General features: G+C 44.4%; 1 protein-coding gene across 2 annotated transcripts in view; it reads left to right on the top strand.

Annotated features, from left to right (window-relative positions):
* Window positions 1-13,693, top strand: part of Noc1 (Nucleolar complex protein 1) — an 88,192-nt gene that overhangs the window by 56,277 nt on the left and 18,222 nt on the right. For both annotated transcript variants that reach the window (XM_070526482.1, XM_070526481.1), the window contains exons 4-11: window positions 1,001-1,192; window positions 5,946-6,013; window positions 7,203-7,406; window positions 8,382-8,579; window positions 9,319-9,582; window positions 9,890-10,069; window positions 11,444-11,635; window positions 12,838-13,004. In XM_070526482.1, the coding sequence (XP_070382583.1) occupies window positions 1,001-1,192; window positions 5,946-6,013; window positions 7,203-7,406; window positions 8,382-8,579; window positions 9,319-9,582; window positions 9,890-10,069; window positions 11,444-11,635; window positions 12,838-13,004 (1,465 nt within the window). The remainder of the gene's footprint in view (window positions 1-1,000; window positions 1,193-5,945; window positions 6,014-7,202; window positions 7,407-8,381; window positions 8,580-9,318; window positions 9,583-9,889; window positions 10,070-11,443; window positions 11,636-12,837; window positions 13,005-13,693) is intronic.

The raw sequence follows: 13,693 nt of genomic DNA on the forward strand, positions 1-13,693 counted from the left end.
GAGGGCACAAGTTCGCCCAATAAAACTATCATTTCGTTGATCACAGTTTTGCTGCCTTCTCAACTGTCACTACCACGTGACAATGTAGTTCTTTCATATGACTAGCCTATCCGTTACATTGCATAGCATGAGTGAGAGCATGTATTCTTAAGCGCCAGTTTTCATTCAACCAGACGACCTGCTGTCTTTTGTGAGCCTCAAACAGCACATCAAGTTCCTTGTAAAAGTGAATGCATGCCAGTTTCTTCCATTCTTCCTAACATGCCAGCTAGTACCTTGAGACCTTGTGTTAGACTGCACTACCTAGGCGATTGGTGTACATTTGCCAGACTGTTACTTCAAGCAGCTAGTGCTATTCAAACACAGTGTAGCATCATACTGTCTTTGGGATAGACTCAGGTCGTAATGGAGCAGGTTGTATCATTTATTCGCTGGAGTACGATAAGAAGCACTTGCCATGCTGTTGTTGCTGTACTATCATCGTCATGATCTCCTTGATCTGGAAACACGTTGCTGGGCCTCAAGCAATGCTAGATAGCCGGCTACCTGGACAGGGCTCCACGTAACATGGATACTCACAATGTATAGGATCTGCATAATTAAAAGAACATCTTTCTGTGTGTTAATTTGTACATTCAGTGTGCAACAATGTGCTTTGACTTTGTCGCTTTCTGTAAAAAGGTAATGTAGCGATGCAAGATATATATAAGAGAGGCGAAATTAGTACCTTTGCTGGGACATAGTTACTAGTGCCAACAAGACTAACGGAAAAAGGTTGGGACAGGACATTTAGTCTTGTTAGCACTGGTAACTATGTCTCAGCAAATGCATCAACACCAGCTAGCCCAACTTTCTGCGTAAATTAGTACCATTTCTCAGGGACCATGTTTTCTGAGCATGGGGACACAGAAGAACAAAGGCAGCAGTGAGTTTGTGCTGAAAGCTTAGGTTACCACCAAGCACAATTCATGGATCTAACTTGCTCGCTGTTCTTTCACAGACGGGGAGTCACGGGCCCGAGCCTCAGACATGCGATGGGTACGAACTGTGCTGTCGAAAGGTGTGCTTGCCGACAAGGTGGCTGCCCACACGCTGTTGATTCAGGAGAGTCCCCTGCACAACCTGGCGAGCGTGGACGCGTTGCTGGCCATGGTGACTCCCAAGGGAAAGAAGGAGTGTCTCCTCGCAATGGGTGAGCCGTAAGCGTTGTGCTGTCTTTGCGTGGGAGATCTTCCTTAGGCACTAGTTTCTTTACACTTTGATTGACATAACATTTAGTCTCGACGACAGTGATAAATTAGAGTTAATGTATAGGCTCCCGCAGGGAGCCAGATCTGCGAGCTGCTTGCACAGCCACTCGCCACGCCCGGTCACGTGGAGCAGAGAAGCCAATTCTACAACCGCACTGCAGCACTGACAAGAGCACCAACACCAACACTGACCAGCACCAGCGCTTACATATGTTTCTCTATTGTACCCTGCCTTGTTTACAGTGTGATTTGGTGCAGAGATGACCGTCATTGGCATGCCTACTCTAAATCTTTCTACACTTAATGATGATGTTTACTTGTTCTGTTCCACATAAACGAAAGCACTACTCATGAAAACGCCAGTGCAAAGGTTAGTCGCACCATCTATTGGCAGGTAAAGAAACGCTAGATACAGAGACTAGCTGTATGTAACAGCACATTTTATGCATTTCAATATTGTCAATCACTTTTTTAAGGAGGTGGAGTTTATGTATCAAATCAGTAAATGTTATCTGATTGTCACTGTAGTAATAGTGATCAACAATAAAGCGCCAGAGGTTGTTTTGATGCTCACTAACCTGGCTCCAGCAAGCACAAGGAGTGGCTTTTCCTCGTTAAAAAGAATCACAGCATGGCAGACCCTTGTGCATCTTTGCTCTCTGTGGGAGCATATACAGTAACTCTAGTGATGAGATGAGAAATGATTCTGCCAGTGTATATCATAGGTAATGAAGCCCAGGTCGCGACACCACCTGTGTATAGATCCAGATTTGCTGTGGAGGCTAGGTGTGCATGTGCTGCCATGTTGAGTATCATGACACATTGGTGGTTGCTTCATCTGCAAAAAAGCTCTGTGTTTTCCTTACAAATGTCCATTTCCGTGGCCGACTACAATCATGGGATGTGTATGTCACGGAGATAAGCTGTTTGGGAGGAAAAAGTCACTGTGGCACCCCCGACTATCTTTCGCTTGCTTTTTTTGCCTGCTTAGCATAGGTGGTATGTTGACAGGAGATCAGTTTCCTTTTCATATCATGTATGTTGGGCACCTTGATTGCATGGGATCAAATGTTGCTGTTGTATTGGCGTTTGGTGTAAGCCACAAGGAGTTGTATAGATCTAAAAATTATTTGAAGTCTCTGCTCAGTGTACTGGCTTATGAGGTGTCAAGTGACCTGGAAAGGAGGGAAAAACCTGGATTTGTGAGGGAAAGTTCGGGGAGTTTGAGAAAATATCCTGGAAATCTCAGAAAACCTGTCAAAAAATGTGAACCATACTAGAGAAAGCAACCGAGCGGAAGAAATGGTATAAAGAATTCTGTTTTTTGGTTTCCGTTTAGAGTGCTAGTCAAGCTAAAAAAAATTAGATTACAAATCTTCCGAATACAAACTTGGAGCTTTAAGTGGAGAAGTGGCAGTGGTATAGTTCTGGGCAGCATTCAATAGCTTCTTTCTTTCTTTGTTTCTTTCCTTTCTGGACAGTAGCCTTTTAATTGGTTGTAGCACAGTAGGACCTCATTGATACGATCCTGTTCCATACAGTTTCCCGACACGAACGTTTAGATCGAGAACACAAAAAATGACCCCATATAGGTACCCTTCTTTTTTGCTGGTGGACACATTTCCAGAAAACACGATCTTTCGGCACTAATGCTCAGTACATCACGAGACTGCAGTTGTATGATACATTTTCTGGCTACTACATCTTATGTAAACAAGGAAAAGTGCAAAGTGCATGCAATCGCGAACAGTAGCAGCCCGCCGCAGTAGCTTATGCACAGAACTCACCCACCCGTGTCTTGTCAGAATGAAAAAGCTGCTGACGGAGGCTGAATTAGAGAAGCACAGAGGTAAGATTGCTGAAGCTGTAAAAACGACGTGTGTCTCTGGCCGCTCGAGCCTCACCAGCTTGGCGTTTGTCAGCATCTCGTGCTGCAGATGTTCGAGCAATGCTTCGCATTACGTAGATGACAACTACAGTTGAAGCTGCCAGATTTTTTTGTAACTTTGGATTGTACGTTTTCCCACTTAGTATGTTTTTCTTTTGCATGTCTAATGCATTGGCATTCTTAGAGCACTTCATGCACTTTCCAGGGGCTATCTATCTGTCTGTGTCTGTCTGTGTGTGTGTGTGTGTGTGTGTAACCTTTTTCCTGCCTACCTGGGTCACTGTTTAGTAGCCCCTGGTTGAATGGTTAGTGTGTTGGGCTGCTGTGCTGAGGTAACAGGGCTCATAACCAACCGCGGGACCAATTTGGATGACTGAGTATGTGGCAATGTGTACGTATGTGCCCGTCTTCGATGAATCTCTTTCACGCCACGTGGGTCATTGTAGATGCAGGAGTGGTAGGTACCGCTGTTCCAAGGAACTCTTTGATGCCGTCTTGGAGCACTAGCTATGAACGTCTTTCAGACCAATGCTTTAATGAGCTGTGCCATGCATGCACTGGACATGTACCGTTCTTCAATGAACCTCTTGCCAACTTGAGTCAATGAGTATCTGTCACTGAATGTGTGGCAAGCGGGGGAACGATTCTCAGTGTTCACACGAACCGGAGTGCCCTGCATTTTGGAGGCCACGTGTGTGCTTCGTGGCGGCACCGGTAGATGGTGCTGAGTGTTCTTAGGAAATGAGGACTGCAGCTGCAGTGCACACTTCATACATAACTCGATTCAAGGGTGGCAGTACATTGTGTCCCTTATTGGTCCGATGCTTAGCGCACTACCATTGACAGTCACCGTGAGATGGGTTCTGCTGATATTTTTTAAACATATTGTTACGGGGTCGGGGGGGAATATATGTATTTACAATATATGCTGCTGCGAGGTTGTAGCTCAGTAGTCAGGGTAACACACATCTACCGATAGTTGAGACACTTCACCTTCCTCTTCACCTCACAAGGTCATTTTGTCCACAGCGGCACAAACTCGTACGTGACAATATGAATGAGGTTCTACTTTTGTTGACAAACAACAAAGAATGCCTCCTGGAGGTTGGCATTTCTTGAACTATGCGAATTGTGCCCGAGTATTTAGAAGAGCCCGTCTGAAGAAACAAGGGGGTGGGGTCTTCTCAAAGGATGATTCATGGAATTATGTGAACTGGGAGTGTATTCATGAAGTTCTGCTCTACTTATGGGATGGCATATACACAGCCACTACAGTTGAACCTCGCAATAACGAAATCGACGGGGAATGCGAAAAGATTGGCTTTAGCGAGAATTTCATTGTGGCAAAATGAGACAGCCCAAATAGGTAATGCATCGCAGAACGAAACTTAAGCTGTCAAAATTTCATTAGCCTACATTGCGAAGCTTGGTCGAGGACATTGTCACATGGTAGTGACGGTGAAAAAACGCTGCAGCAAAACTGAATAGCTTAACTAACTTTTTAGGGAGTGAACCTGTTGCCCACAAAAGCAAGTTACACTCAAAGCACAACAATAGCGGTGAACACAGTCGGCGATCATTAAAATCTGATCAGTTGGTCAAGGACATTGCCTTCTACCACTTGTCGAAAGATCTAGTGTAATTGCTGGTGCCCGCATGTCTTCCAGAAAGTACTTCACGATTCGCTTCGTGCATACAGTCAGATTACACAATGTTTGGTGACAACAAACAACGGTTGGCACCATCAATAACATTAAAGAAACTTCCAATACATGGAGGCGCGTCTTGCGCTGAGGAATAGTGTTTAACATTTGAAAAGTGGTTAACCGAGAAGGATAAAGAATTACACGTTTCAATATAGAACCACATTGCCGACAGTAAAAGGTGCACCAGATGCAGAGCAACAACACTCCATGCATGCATCAGCATTTCTCCAGCGCACGCTGTTGCCAGTACCCTCCGACGCTTCCGGCGCCGAGTGCGAAAGTGATCGCATCTCGTATACTCTAAGGCAGTCGATCGAGATTGCGGCACCTGCGTGCAAATCTACACCCGACGCCAAATCTGCACACGATGCCTGTCGGGTGGCTTCAAAACCGGCATTCTCGAAGCAAGGTATGCGTATTCTCGGACGATCGCTCAGTCACGTTGCACCGATGCGGGGCACTCCATGCTGCGATTGCCATTCAAGCACCATAAACCATTCCGTGTCGGTGGTACGAGTATTTCCTTGTTTTTTTGCTGCATGTTTGTCACCGAGGTGCACATTACACACTGCACTAGGTGTGTGAAAACCGTCGTGACATGTCAGTAACAACGTGCGTGCCGCTTCAAAAAGCCTGCTAGCCTTGCTCGAGTGGGTAATATGTGAGGTTACGTTCCAGCAAATTTCGTTATGCGGAATTGTAGTAAAGCTACATCTTGTTGTCGAGAGGTGCGAAATGCCTTGAATGCTATGTGTGTTTGCTGGGGTTGCGGAAATTTTTCATTGTGGCGGGATTTCCTCATCGCAAGTTTCCACTGTACCACATATTCTGACATGACCCTGTATGTAAGATGGTCGGCCCAAAGAGGCAGCCTATAGTTGCTTCAAAACTGCAACGTACTATCTAATACCAAGAACCTACAAACAGGTTTTTGCTGTTGTAGTAAGGGTACCATAGTGAATGTTTTCATAATACTGTACTTATGTGTTAATGTGTCGTTGCTTCTAGGGTGAATGTGCCTATTGCACATACACACATGCTATGATGTGTGCATGCCTTGTATCTATACAATGTTTACACATTTCCTATTGGTACTTTCAGATGCCCTGAGGGACCTGTTTCTCTCTGATCTCCTCGTACCTGATAAGAAGTTGAAGGCCTTTTGTCAGGTGAGAACACGTCAGAGCATTTGGAGTAGAATTGAATCCCTGTCAAACTTTAGGCAGATGGGCAGGTCCTGCTTTTGCAGCACACGAGGTTGTCAGCCTGATTTCTGCATCGTTAAGGGGGCAGAATGCACGATTGCTCATGTACATGACATTTGCGCAAGTCTCCAATCTTGTCAAAATTAGCCAGGAGCCTTTTACAACGGCCCTCTCTCATAGCCCCTGCTTTTCTTTGGCACATCAAAAGCCAACTTCAGCATTTTTGAATCTTGTGTAGATTGTTGTAGGTCCCTCTTCTTATGCTCATTATTACTGTTAAGCAACTAAAGATTGTATAGTGGATTTAGTGTTACGCTGCTAATCAATAGGTTGCAGGATCAAATCCCAGCCACGGCGGCTGCATTTCGATAGAGGTGAAATGCAAAAACGCCATTGTACCATCCATTGGGTATACATTAAAGAACAGCAGGTGGTAAAAACTAATCCAAAACCAATCCTCTCCATGGCGGGCCTCATAATCATAATTTGGTTATTGCATGTAAATCCCCAGAATTAAATTTTTAGTTAAAGATTGTATACAAGTTATCTTGCACTCATACCATGTAATTGTGGTCCTAAGATAATAAAACGCTCATTCTAGTAGCCTATACTTATCAACAAACTACGTTCTTCCGTACCCGATTGCGTTGTTTGTTATTGTTTTAATATCATTATTAATTTGCCGAGCTGTCAATGAGAAGTCAGAGTCAATACTTTCCCTTGTGCAATTCCTTTGGGCCTTTAAGGTGAAGATTGATACTAAAATGAAATTTTGGATATAAGAAAGCCTAGCTTCAGGCAGTTTAGAGATAGAGCAGCTTCCGTCCAAAACTTCGTTTGAAATGTGAGTGGGTGCATCATGAAAAGGACGCAAAAATATACATTTTTTATAGCGAAATTGAAAAAAAAAAAACGCGCCACCATCAAAAATTGCCACAAATGTTGCAGAATCCAGATTATTGACAACTAGTCCTGCTGCTCAGCATGATTTCCGAGATTACGCCTTGCCCATGGCACATTGAAGATATCGGAGGCGATGCCAAATTTATTTATGGGGAAGTGGCACTTTGAGATGATTGTGTGGCCTACTGCCTGCCTTGTGACCAGTTCACATGTTCACGTCACCTGACCCGCTGGCTACCCATGCACTCAGCGCCCCCTGGCGAGCCTGAATGGCAGTGGCCCGGTCGAGTCCCGGACGCTGCTCCTCTGGCACTTTGAGGACCTACTGAAGCAGCGGTATGCGACGTTCCTGCAGTCCGTGGAGACGGTCTCCTTCGACCAGGTGGAGAAGCTCAAGCTGCGTGCGGTCACGTGCATGTTCCACATGCTCACGTACCACCCTGAGAAAGAACTGGTGAGTATTGCGCATGATTGAGGGTGAGTGGGGCAGGGGGTTACACTTAAAGGCCCCTCACCAGGTCTGGCCACTTAGAGCTGACAAGTGCAGAGCACACAATGTGTACTAACGATCGTTTTTGCGCTAACTGTCGACTTTTTTTTCTGAGTACTGAATTTGTAGAACACCAAGCAACACCATCAGCACTCAGAAAGAAACGGAAGATTTTTGATGCTCTTTGTATCTCTAATGAAAAAGACTAATGCATCACTGCTCCTTCTGTAGTGCTCGGGAAAGAAAGACGTGTTTATCTCAGGGCCAACGTGCATGTCGCTTCGGCTAGGTAGAGCAGAAAATTTGCAAGATTGTTCATGAGTGACGTGAAACTTTTGCCTTCATTTGGTTTTTGCTGTCTTTGATGATTGTGGCCTGGTTCAAGGAAATATGTTTGAGCGGTTGGGTGCACCAGCAGGGCCTCCCTGTCTACACTAAGTCCTGTTTTCCGTGAATAAGATTCAGTCGAAGTCCGGTGTTCTTGTTGTGCCTCTCTACTTGTCCATGTTTATTTGTGCGCTGGAACGATGTCTCATGATGCTATCTGCAACCTTGTTCAAGCCGTTGGTAACACGGTGCATATAAGGCAAGACCTCTAGCCTCACCGTTCTCTGCGCTTGCCCAGCCCTTCTCCTGTGAGCAAGTGCAGAGAACAGTGAGGCCGAAGGTCTCGTTATCCGGCCATGGCCACCGCATTCTGATGAGGGCCAAATGCGAAAACACCCGTGTACTTAAATTTAGGTCCACCTTAAAGAACCCCAGGCAGTCGAAATATTTCCAGAGTGTGCCACTACAGCGTGCCTCATAATCAGATTGCGGTTCTGACATGTAAAACCACATAATTTAATTTTTTAAAGCCAGAAAGTGTCTGTGTTGTGCTGGACCTCCCTAAGACTTCTAGCATATCATTAGTTTCTCTGTCAACCTTGCCTTTTTCAGTTCCTGCTGGAACGGCTGATCAACAAACTGGGTGACCGCATGCACTCAGTTGCCTCGCGGGTGGCCCACTACCTGACGCAGCTGACCAACCACCATCCGCGCATGAAGGGTGCCGTACTGACCGAAGTGGACCGGTTCGTCTACCGTCCCAACGTGGCACCGAAGGCCCAGTATTACGCCCTCTGCTTTCTCAGCCAGGTGAGTGCAGTTAGGTGCCTCTGCCAAAAGCATGGTTTAATTGAGCAGGGAAATGTTTACAGGTGTCTGTAACACGTGTTCCAGTGCTGTTTGGTTTGCTTCTATAAAGTAAGAACGAGTTGTGATGGACAAACTTTGGCATTCAACTTGCCATTCCTTTTTGAAAAATGTTTTCAATACTCATTAACACCTCTGACTGCAGTGCCTATAAATGTGATTCCCGAAAATTGGCATGATTAGAGAGTTGTATTCTGAGCAGCCCACTAATGTCTTGCAAAGATGGGATCATTAGTTGAAAGTTCACGATATTCCATTTTGAAGGATGCCTTTCTTAATTCATTTTTTGTATGGTTCAAATGTTCTGTCTCCCAATATTGTTGATGCTGCATTTAATTCAATTCTTGTTAATTCAGTTGTCCTGTTAATTTGATCCTGACCAACGTTCCTGGCCAGTGCCCGTACGTTTCCATGTTCCCAGAGTTTTGTTATTTTGATTCTGAAATACATAAACAATGAAACCAAACGAATTAAGTATGCATGCTGTGCGAATTGGTCATGCTTAACTGAGACAATCATCATAGATGGGTTCTGCCAAAAAGATTTGCAGTTTTGATTTTCTACTTGGTGTTATTATGCATACCATATTTTAGTGAGCTTGATCAGAAAAAAAGCGTGTGTTATGATTGAGTAGTAGATATGAATTTTCTTCTTCTCACTCCCGGTGCTCTTGTTCGTGCAGCTCCTTCTCTCGGACAATGATGTGATGCTGGCACGTTCCTTGGTATCCTTCTACTTCACCTTCTTCAAGAAGTGCGTCCAGCGTTCCAAGGTGGCAGATGCTCGCACCATGAAGGTGCTGCTGACGGGCGTCAACCGAGCGTTCCCCTATGCTCGAGCAAGTGATGCTGAGGGCTTGCCGGACGACCAAGTGAATCTCATGTTCCGTCTCGTCCACCTCACCGACTTCAACATCGCGGTACAGGCACTGACCCTACTTTTCCAGGTCAGTGAACAATCATTTAAGCCTGATGTACACAGCACTTCTTAACTCCTTTTAATGCATTAGCATTCTTATGGTACCTCACGCACTTTCTGGGGGCTAGTTATGTTTATACGTGTGTTTTTACCTAACCTTTTTCCTCACTGCCTAAGTTACTGGGTAGTCCATGGTCGAATGGGTAATGCATGGGCTTTCACATCTTGGCTAACGGCAGTCTTCTTTGTTCGCATCAGCAGGATGAAGAATCACATAGGTAATTTTATTTTGCTGTAATCTCTTCACACTTCACTTTCCTCTTGGCTGTGGCTAGATCCTGGATGCCAAGAGCTCACTGTCGGACCGCTTCTATGGGGCCCTCTACCGAAAAGCGCTGGACCCGGCGCTGGAGCATTCAAGCCACCAGACCATGTTCCTCAACCTCCTTTACAAGTCGCTCAAGCGGGATACCGAGAACAATCGGGTCAAAGCATTTCTAAAGCGACTGCTGCAGGTAATGGCGTTATGATGGCCACATTTCTTTATATTGGGAGCATATTTTGTGATGGCTGCACTCAGTGACAACTTAAGAATCCAGTAAAAGCTCTGTGTCCACAGAGCCACACCATACCTGTCCTTGTGCCTCTGTACTCCAACGCAGTGTTCTTGAATAACATTAATATTGAAAGACATTTACCTCCAAGGATTCCTTAGCGGCATATAATAACGTGCTGTTTTTGAATATACTTAAGTAACCCATTTCAACAAGTCTACGAAAAGATAGATGAGCAATTAGATTAAAATTTTGTGAGCTTAACACGATTCTTGCTCAGTCAACTTTTCTTTTATTGATTAGCTGATAAAATAAAGTATACAATGTAACCCCATTGATACGTTCCTCGCTGTTGCATTTTTCCTGGCTGCTATGTCATGCTTATACAGTCCGACCTAAATCCTATTAACTTTCACGTATTATATTTTCATTTGATACGGCTCCATTTTGTAATCTTCCCGCATCTTGTGTTGCATTTGAATGCAGCTTTCACGTAAGTTTAGTGGTGCAGAGGGAAATTTGCTCTCTCACATTGCAACAAGTGATTGATGTGCTGCAGCAAGTGATCTGCATATGGCAACAAGTGACTGATACGTTGTGACAAGCAACGAAGTCATTGTAACAAGCAGCCGAAGTTTACAATCCATGGGCATCACTATCATCGGGAGAAAATGTGCACAGAGCAGGTGGTGAAGCACCCGAAAAAGTGTGCGTCGGTTAAAATTTGCAGGGAACCACAAAGCGCAGAGTTACATTTATTTTGGTGCCTGCAAAGATCATAGTTGGATTGCACAATCGCCAGTTCTCTTTTGCCAGCTTCATCTCAATAGAGCCTTGTTATACGGTGAATCATACCAAGAGTGGAAAGGGGGCACTGTGATAGACCATTGTAGTGTCCCTTAATTGTACATAACCTCACATGCCATCCCTGGTTACAATACGAGTGCCAAGACATGTAATAAATCCACTAGCTACCATTCAGAGCTGTTTCTGACATTACTGTGGCTATTACCGCTCTTCCTTGCTGTTATGTTTTCCTGTATGTTACATTTTTATTTAACGTGGTCCCTTGAAGAACTTGTCAATGGGCTTCTACTGTAAATGACGCAAAGGTAAACTGAAACTTACGAGAGACAGAAACATAGTCACAGAATTACGGGTGGCGCATTGAAGTTGTTTCTTTTTTTTATTTGTGAAACAAGTTGCGCTCGTGTTTTTTTGAGAATCATCCAAGAATGCTTCGAAACCAACATAACAAACTGCTTCGATGTAATGTGATAAACGTGATGACCTATTACATTGTGGCAAACCCTGTTTTCAATTTTTGGTCTACAGGCGTGCCTGTACCGGTCTCCGCATCTGGCTTGTGGCATTCTCTTCCTCGTGTCCGAAGTTCTCAAGTTACGGCCAACACTTCTCGATGCTCGGACATTTGATGACAGCCACAACGAAGCCCCTGAGTGTGCTGTGCAAATGGACGACAATGAGAGTGATGGAGAGCATTATGATGATGCTCCAGATGATAGTGTGAGTGTCACCATTGTAGTGCTTGCACTATCTCTGTGCTTGTTCACTGTATTATCTGTGCTTTGTCTCTGTGCTACTTCAAAAATTTTTTGTCTGAAGCCTCTTCTGTGTCATATGTGTCTCTGAAATGGGTAGTAGCACAGAAGTTTACTTGTGACAGCGAGTTAGAAAGTAAAACAACATTTCAAAGGACACTAAATGAAAATATTGCGTGACCTAACATTTTACTTTTGTGACAACGGTATCGGTGAGCACAGTTGGCGGCTGAAGCTAATCTTACTGCTCGAGTGCGCATCACTGTTCATTCCAGAGCATTCTGCGGCACTCGTGTCAGGTTACAAATTTACAATTTGTTTGTGTGTTGCGTGCTTTCAGTCGTATTACCGTGGGCCCATCATTTTATAGAAGTAACAACTGTGCTCTCACAACCTTGTGAAGCCAAGGAAAGCATGGGGGAAATTATTTGTTGTTTTAACCCTTTATGTGTTACTGACGCACCAGTTTGTATCTGCGTTTCTGTCCTGCCATGTTCTTTTTGACACTCTTTTTGTCAAATAGGATTGTGAAGACCAGACCAAGAGAGCATTTGCTACTGTCTGTGTCATTTCTTAAATTTCACCAAAAATAACCCATTGTGTTTGTTTTATAATATTTGAGAGAAAAAGAAAGCACAACACTGCGTTGCCTCTGACAAGAACCGGACACTGAAAAGGTTAATTGAAATTTGGGAAGAATGTGGCAAAGGGAAATGAAAGTGGACGAAAAAACTTGCCCACTTTTATTCCCCTTTCACATCCACTTCCCTTTACTTTTTCTACACTTCAATAAGTACAACAAATAATTTGCCCTATGGTTTCCTTGGCTTCGTATGATTGTGACTACAAAAAATCGGGCCCCTATGTTCCCCTTCTTCTTGTTCATAACTGTGCCCACAGGGTTGCCGATATAGCAGGTGAGCATTCTGCACCAAGTGTAAACATGGTGACCATGATAATGCAGTTAAAGTGGTCACCTGCAGAAAGCAAAGCAGTGCAGTTGTGGCAGTGCGGTATACAGTATAATCCTGAATGGTGAAGTAACGTGAAGCATAGCAGCAGTAAGGTGAAGCATAGCAGCAGTAGATCTTCGTTGACGACACGCATATAAAGTTTTTGCATGTTTTTGACATGTAAGACATCATGTGTGTGTTCTTTATTCGTCAGGACAATGAGGATGCTACAGATGCTGCAAAGTCAGCACGGTCAGATCGAAGTGGCAGTCGGACGGGAACAACCAGCGAAAAGCAGAGCACAGGTTCTTGGGTTCATACGAAGTTGACAACTGTTGACGAGTCGGGATCCATGACAGTGGAGCGGCGACGGAGAACTGGGTACGTGACACCTTCTGGTACTTTTTTCCGTGCAGCATTTGAGGGTTTAGGGGAGTTTTTGGATCAGTAGCTCTTTAAGGTCTGCAGTCTGCATGTATCGCCATGTTGACGCAGTGAAAAGGACCTAGTGCAGAGAAGGAAGGAAGCTTTTGACTTGTTCGAGTGCATGTTGTTTATATTCAGACGTGCCAACTGTTCTGGAACCTATATTTTCATATTCCTGTGATCGAAGCCTTTGCTTTGCGCACTGATTCCTAGAACGTTCTTTACCAGGAAGAACTCTCTTCAGCTACTGTTCCATATCACGAATGGTCCGATTACCCACCCGGTAGTTCTACAAACCTCAATGCAGTCAAGAGCTCGACAGAACGTTCTCTGGTCGGGTAGAAGCACCTGTACAAATCTGTACATATCGCAAAACTTAAATTTTGGTTTTCTGACATCGGTTAGATATCCGCTCAACTAATGTTTCCATACATCTTGAGTGCCAGGCTCTGGTCAGGTAGAAGCACCTGTACAAACTGTACATATCGCAAAACTTAAATTTTGGTTTTCTGACATCGGTTAGATATCCGCTCAACTAATGTTTCCATACATCTTGAGTGCCAGGCTCTATTACAAATGACAGTCACAAATTATGATCAAGAATGCTGAGGCTTACTGTCGCAATCATGATTGTTGTGTTCATC

This window comes from Dermacentor albipictus, chromosome 10 (assembly GCF_038994185.2).
Source record: "Dermacentor albipictus isolate Rhodes 1998 colony chromosome 10, USDA_Dalb.pri_finalv2, whole genome shotgun sequence".
NCBI classification, from domain to species: Eukaryota; Metazoa; Arthropoda; class Arachnida; order Ixodida; family Ixodidae; genus Dermacentor; species Dermacentor albipictus.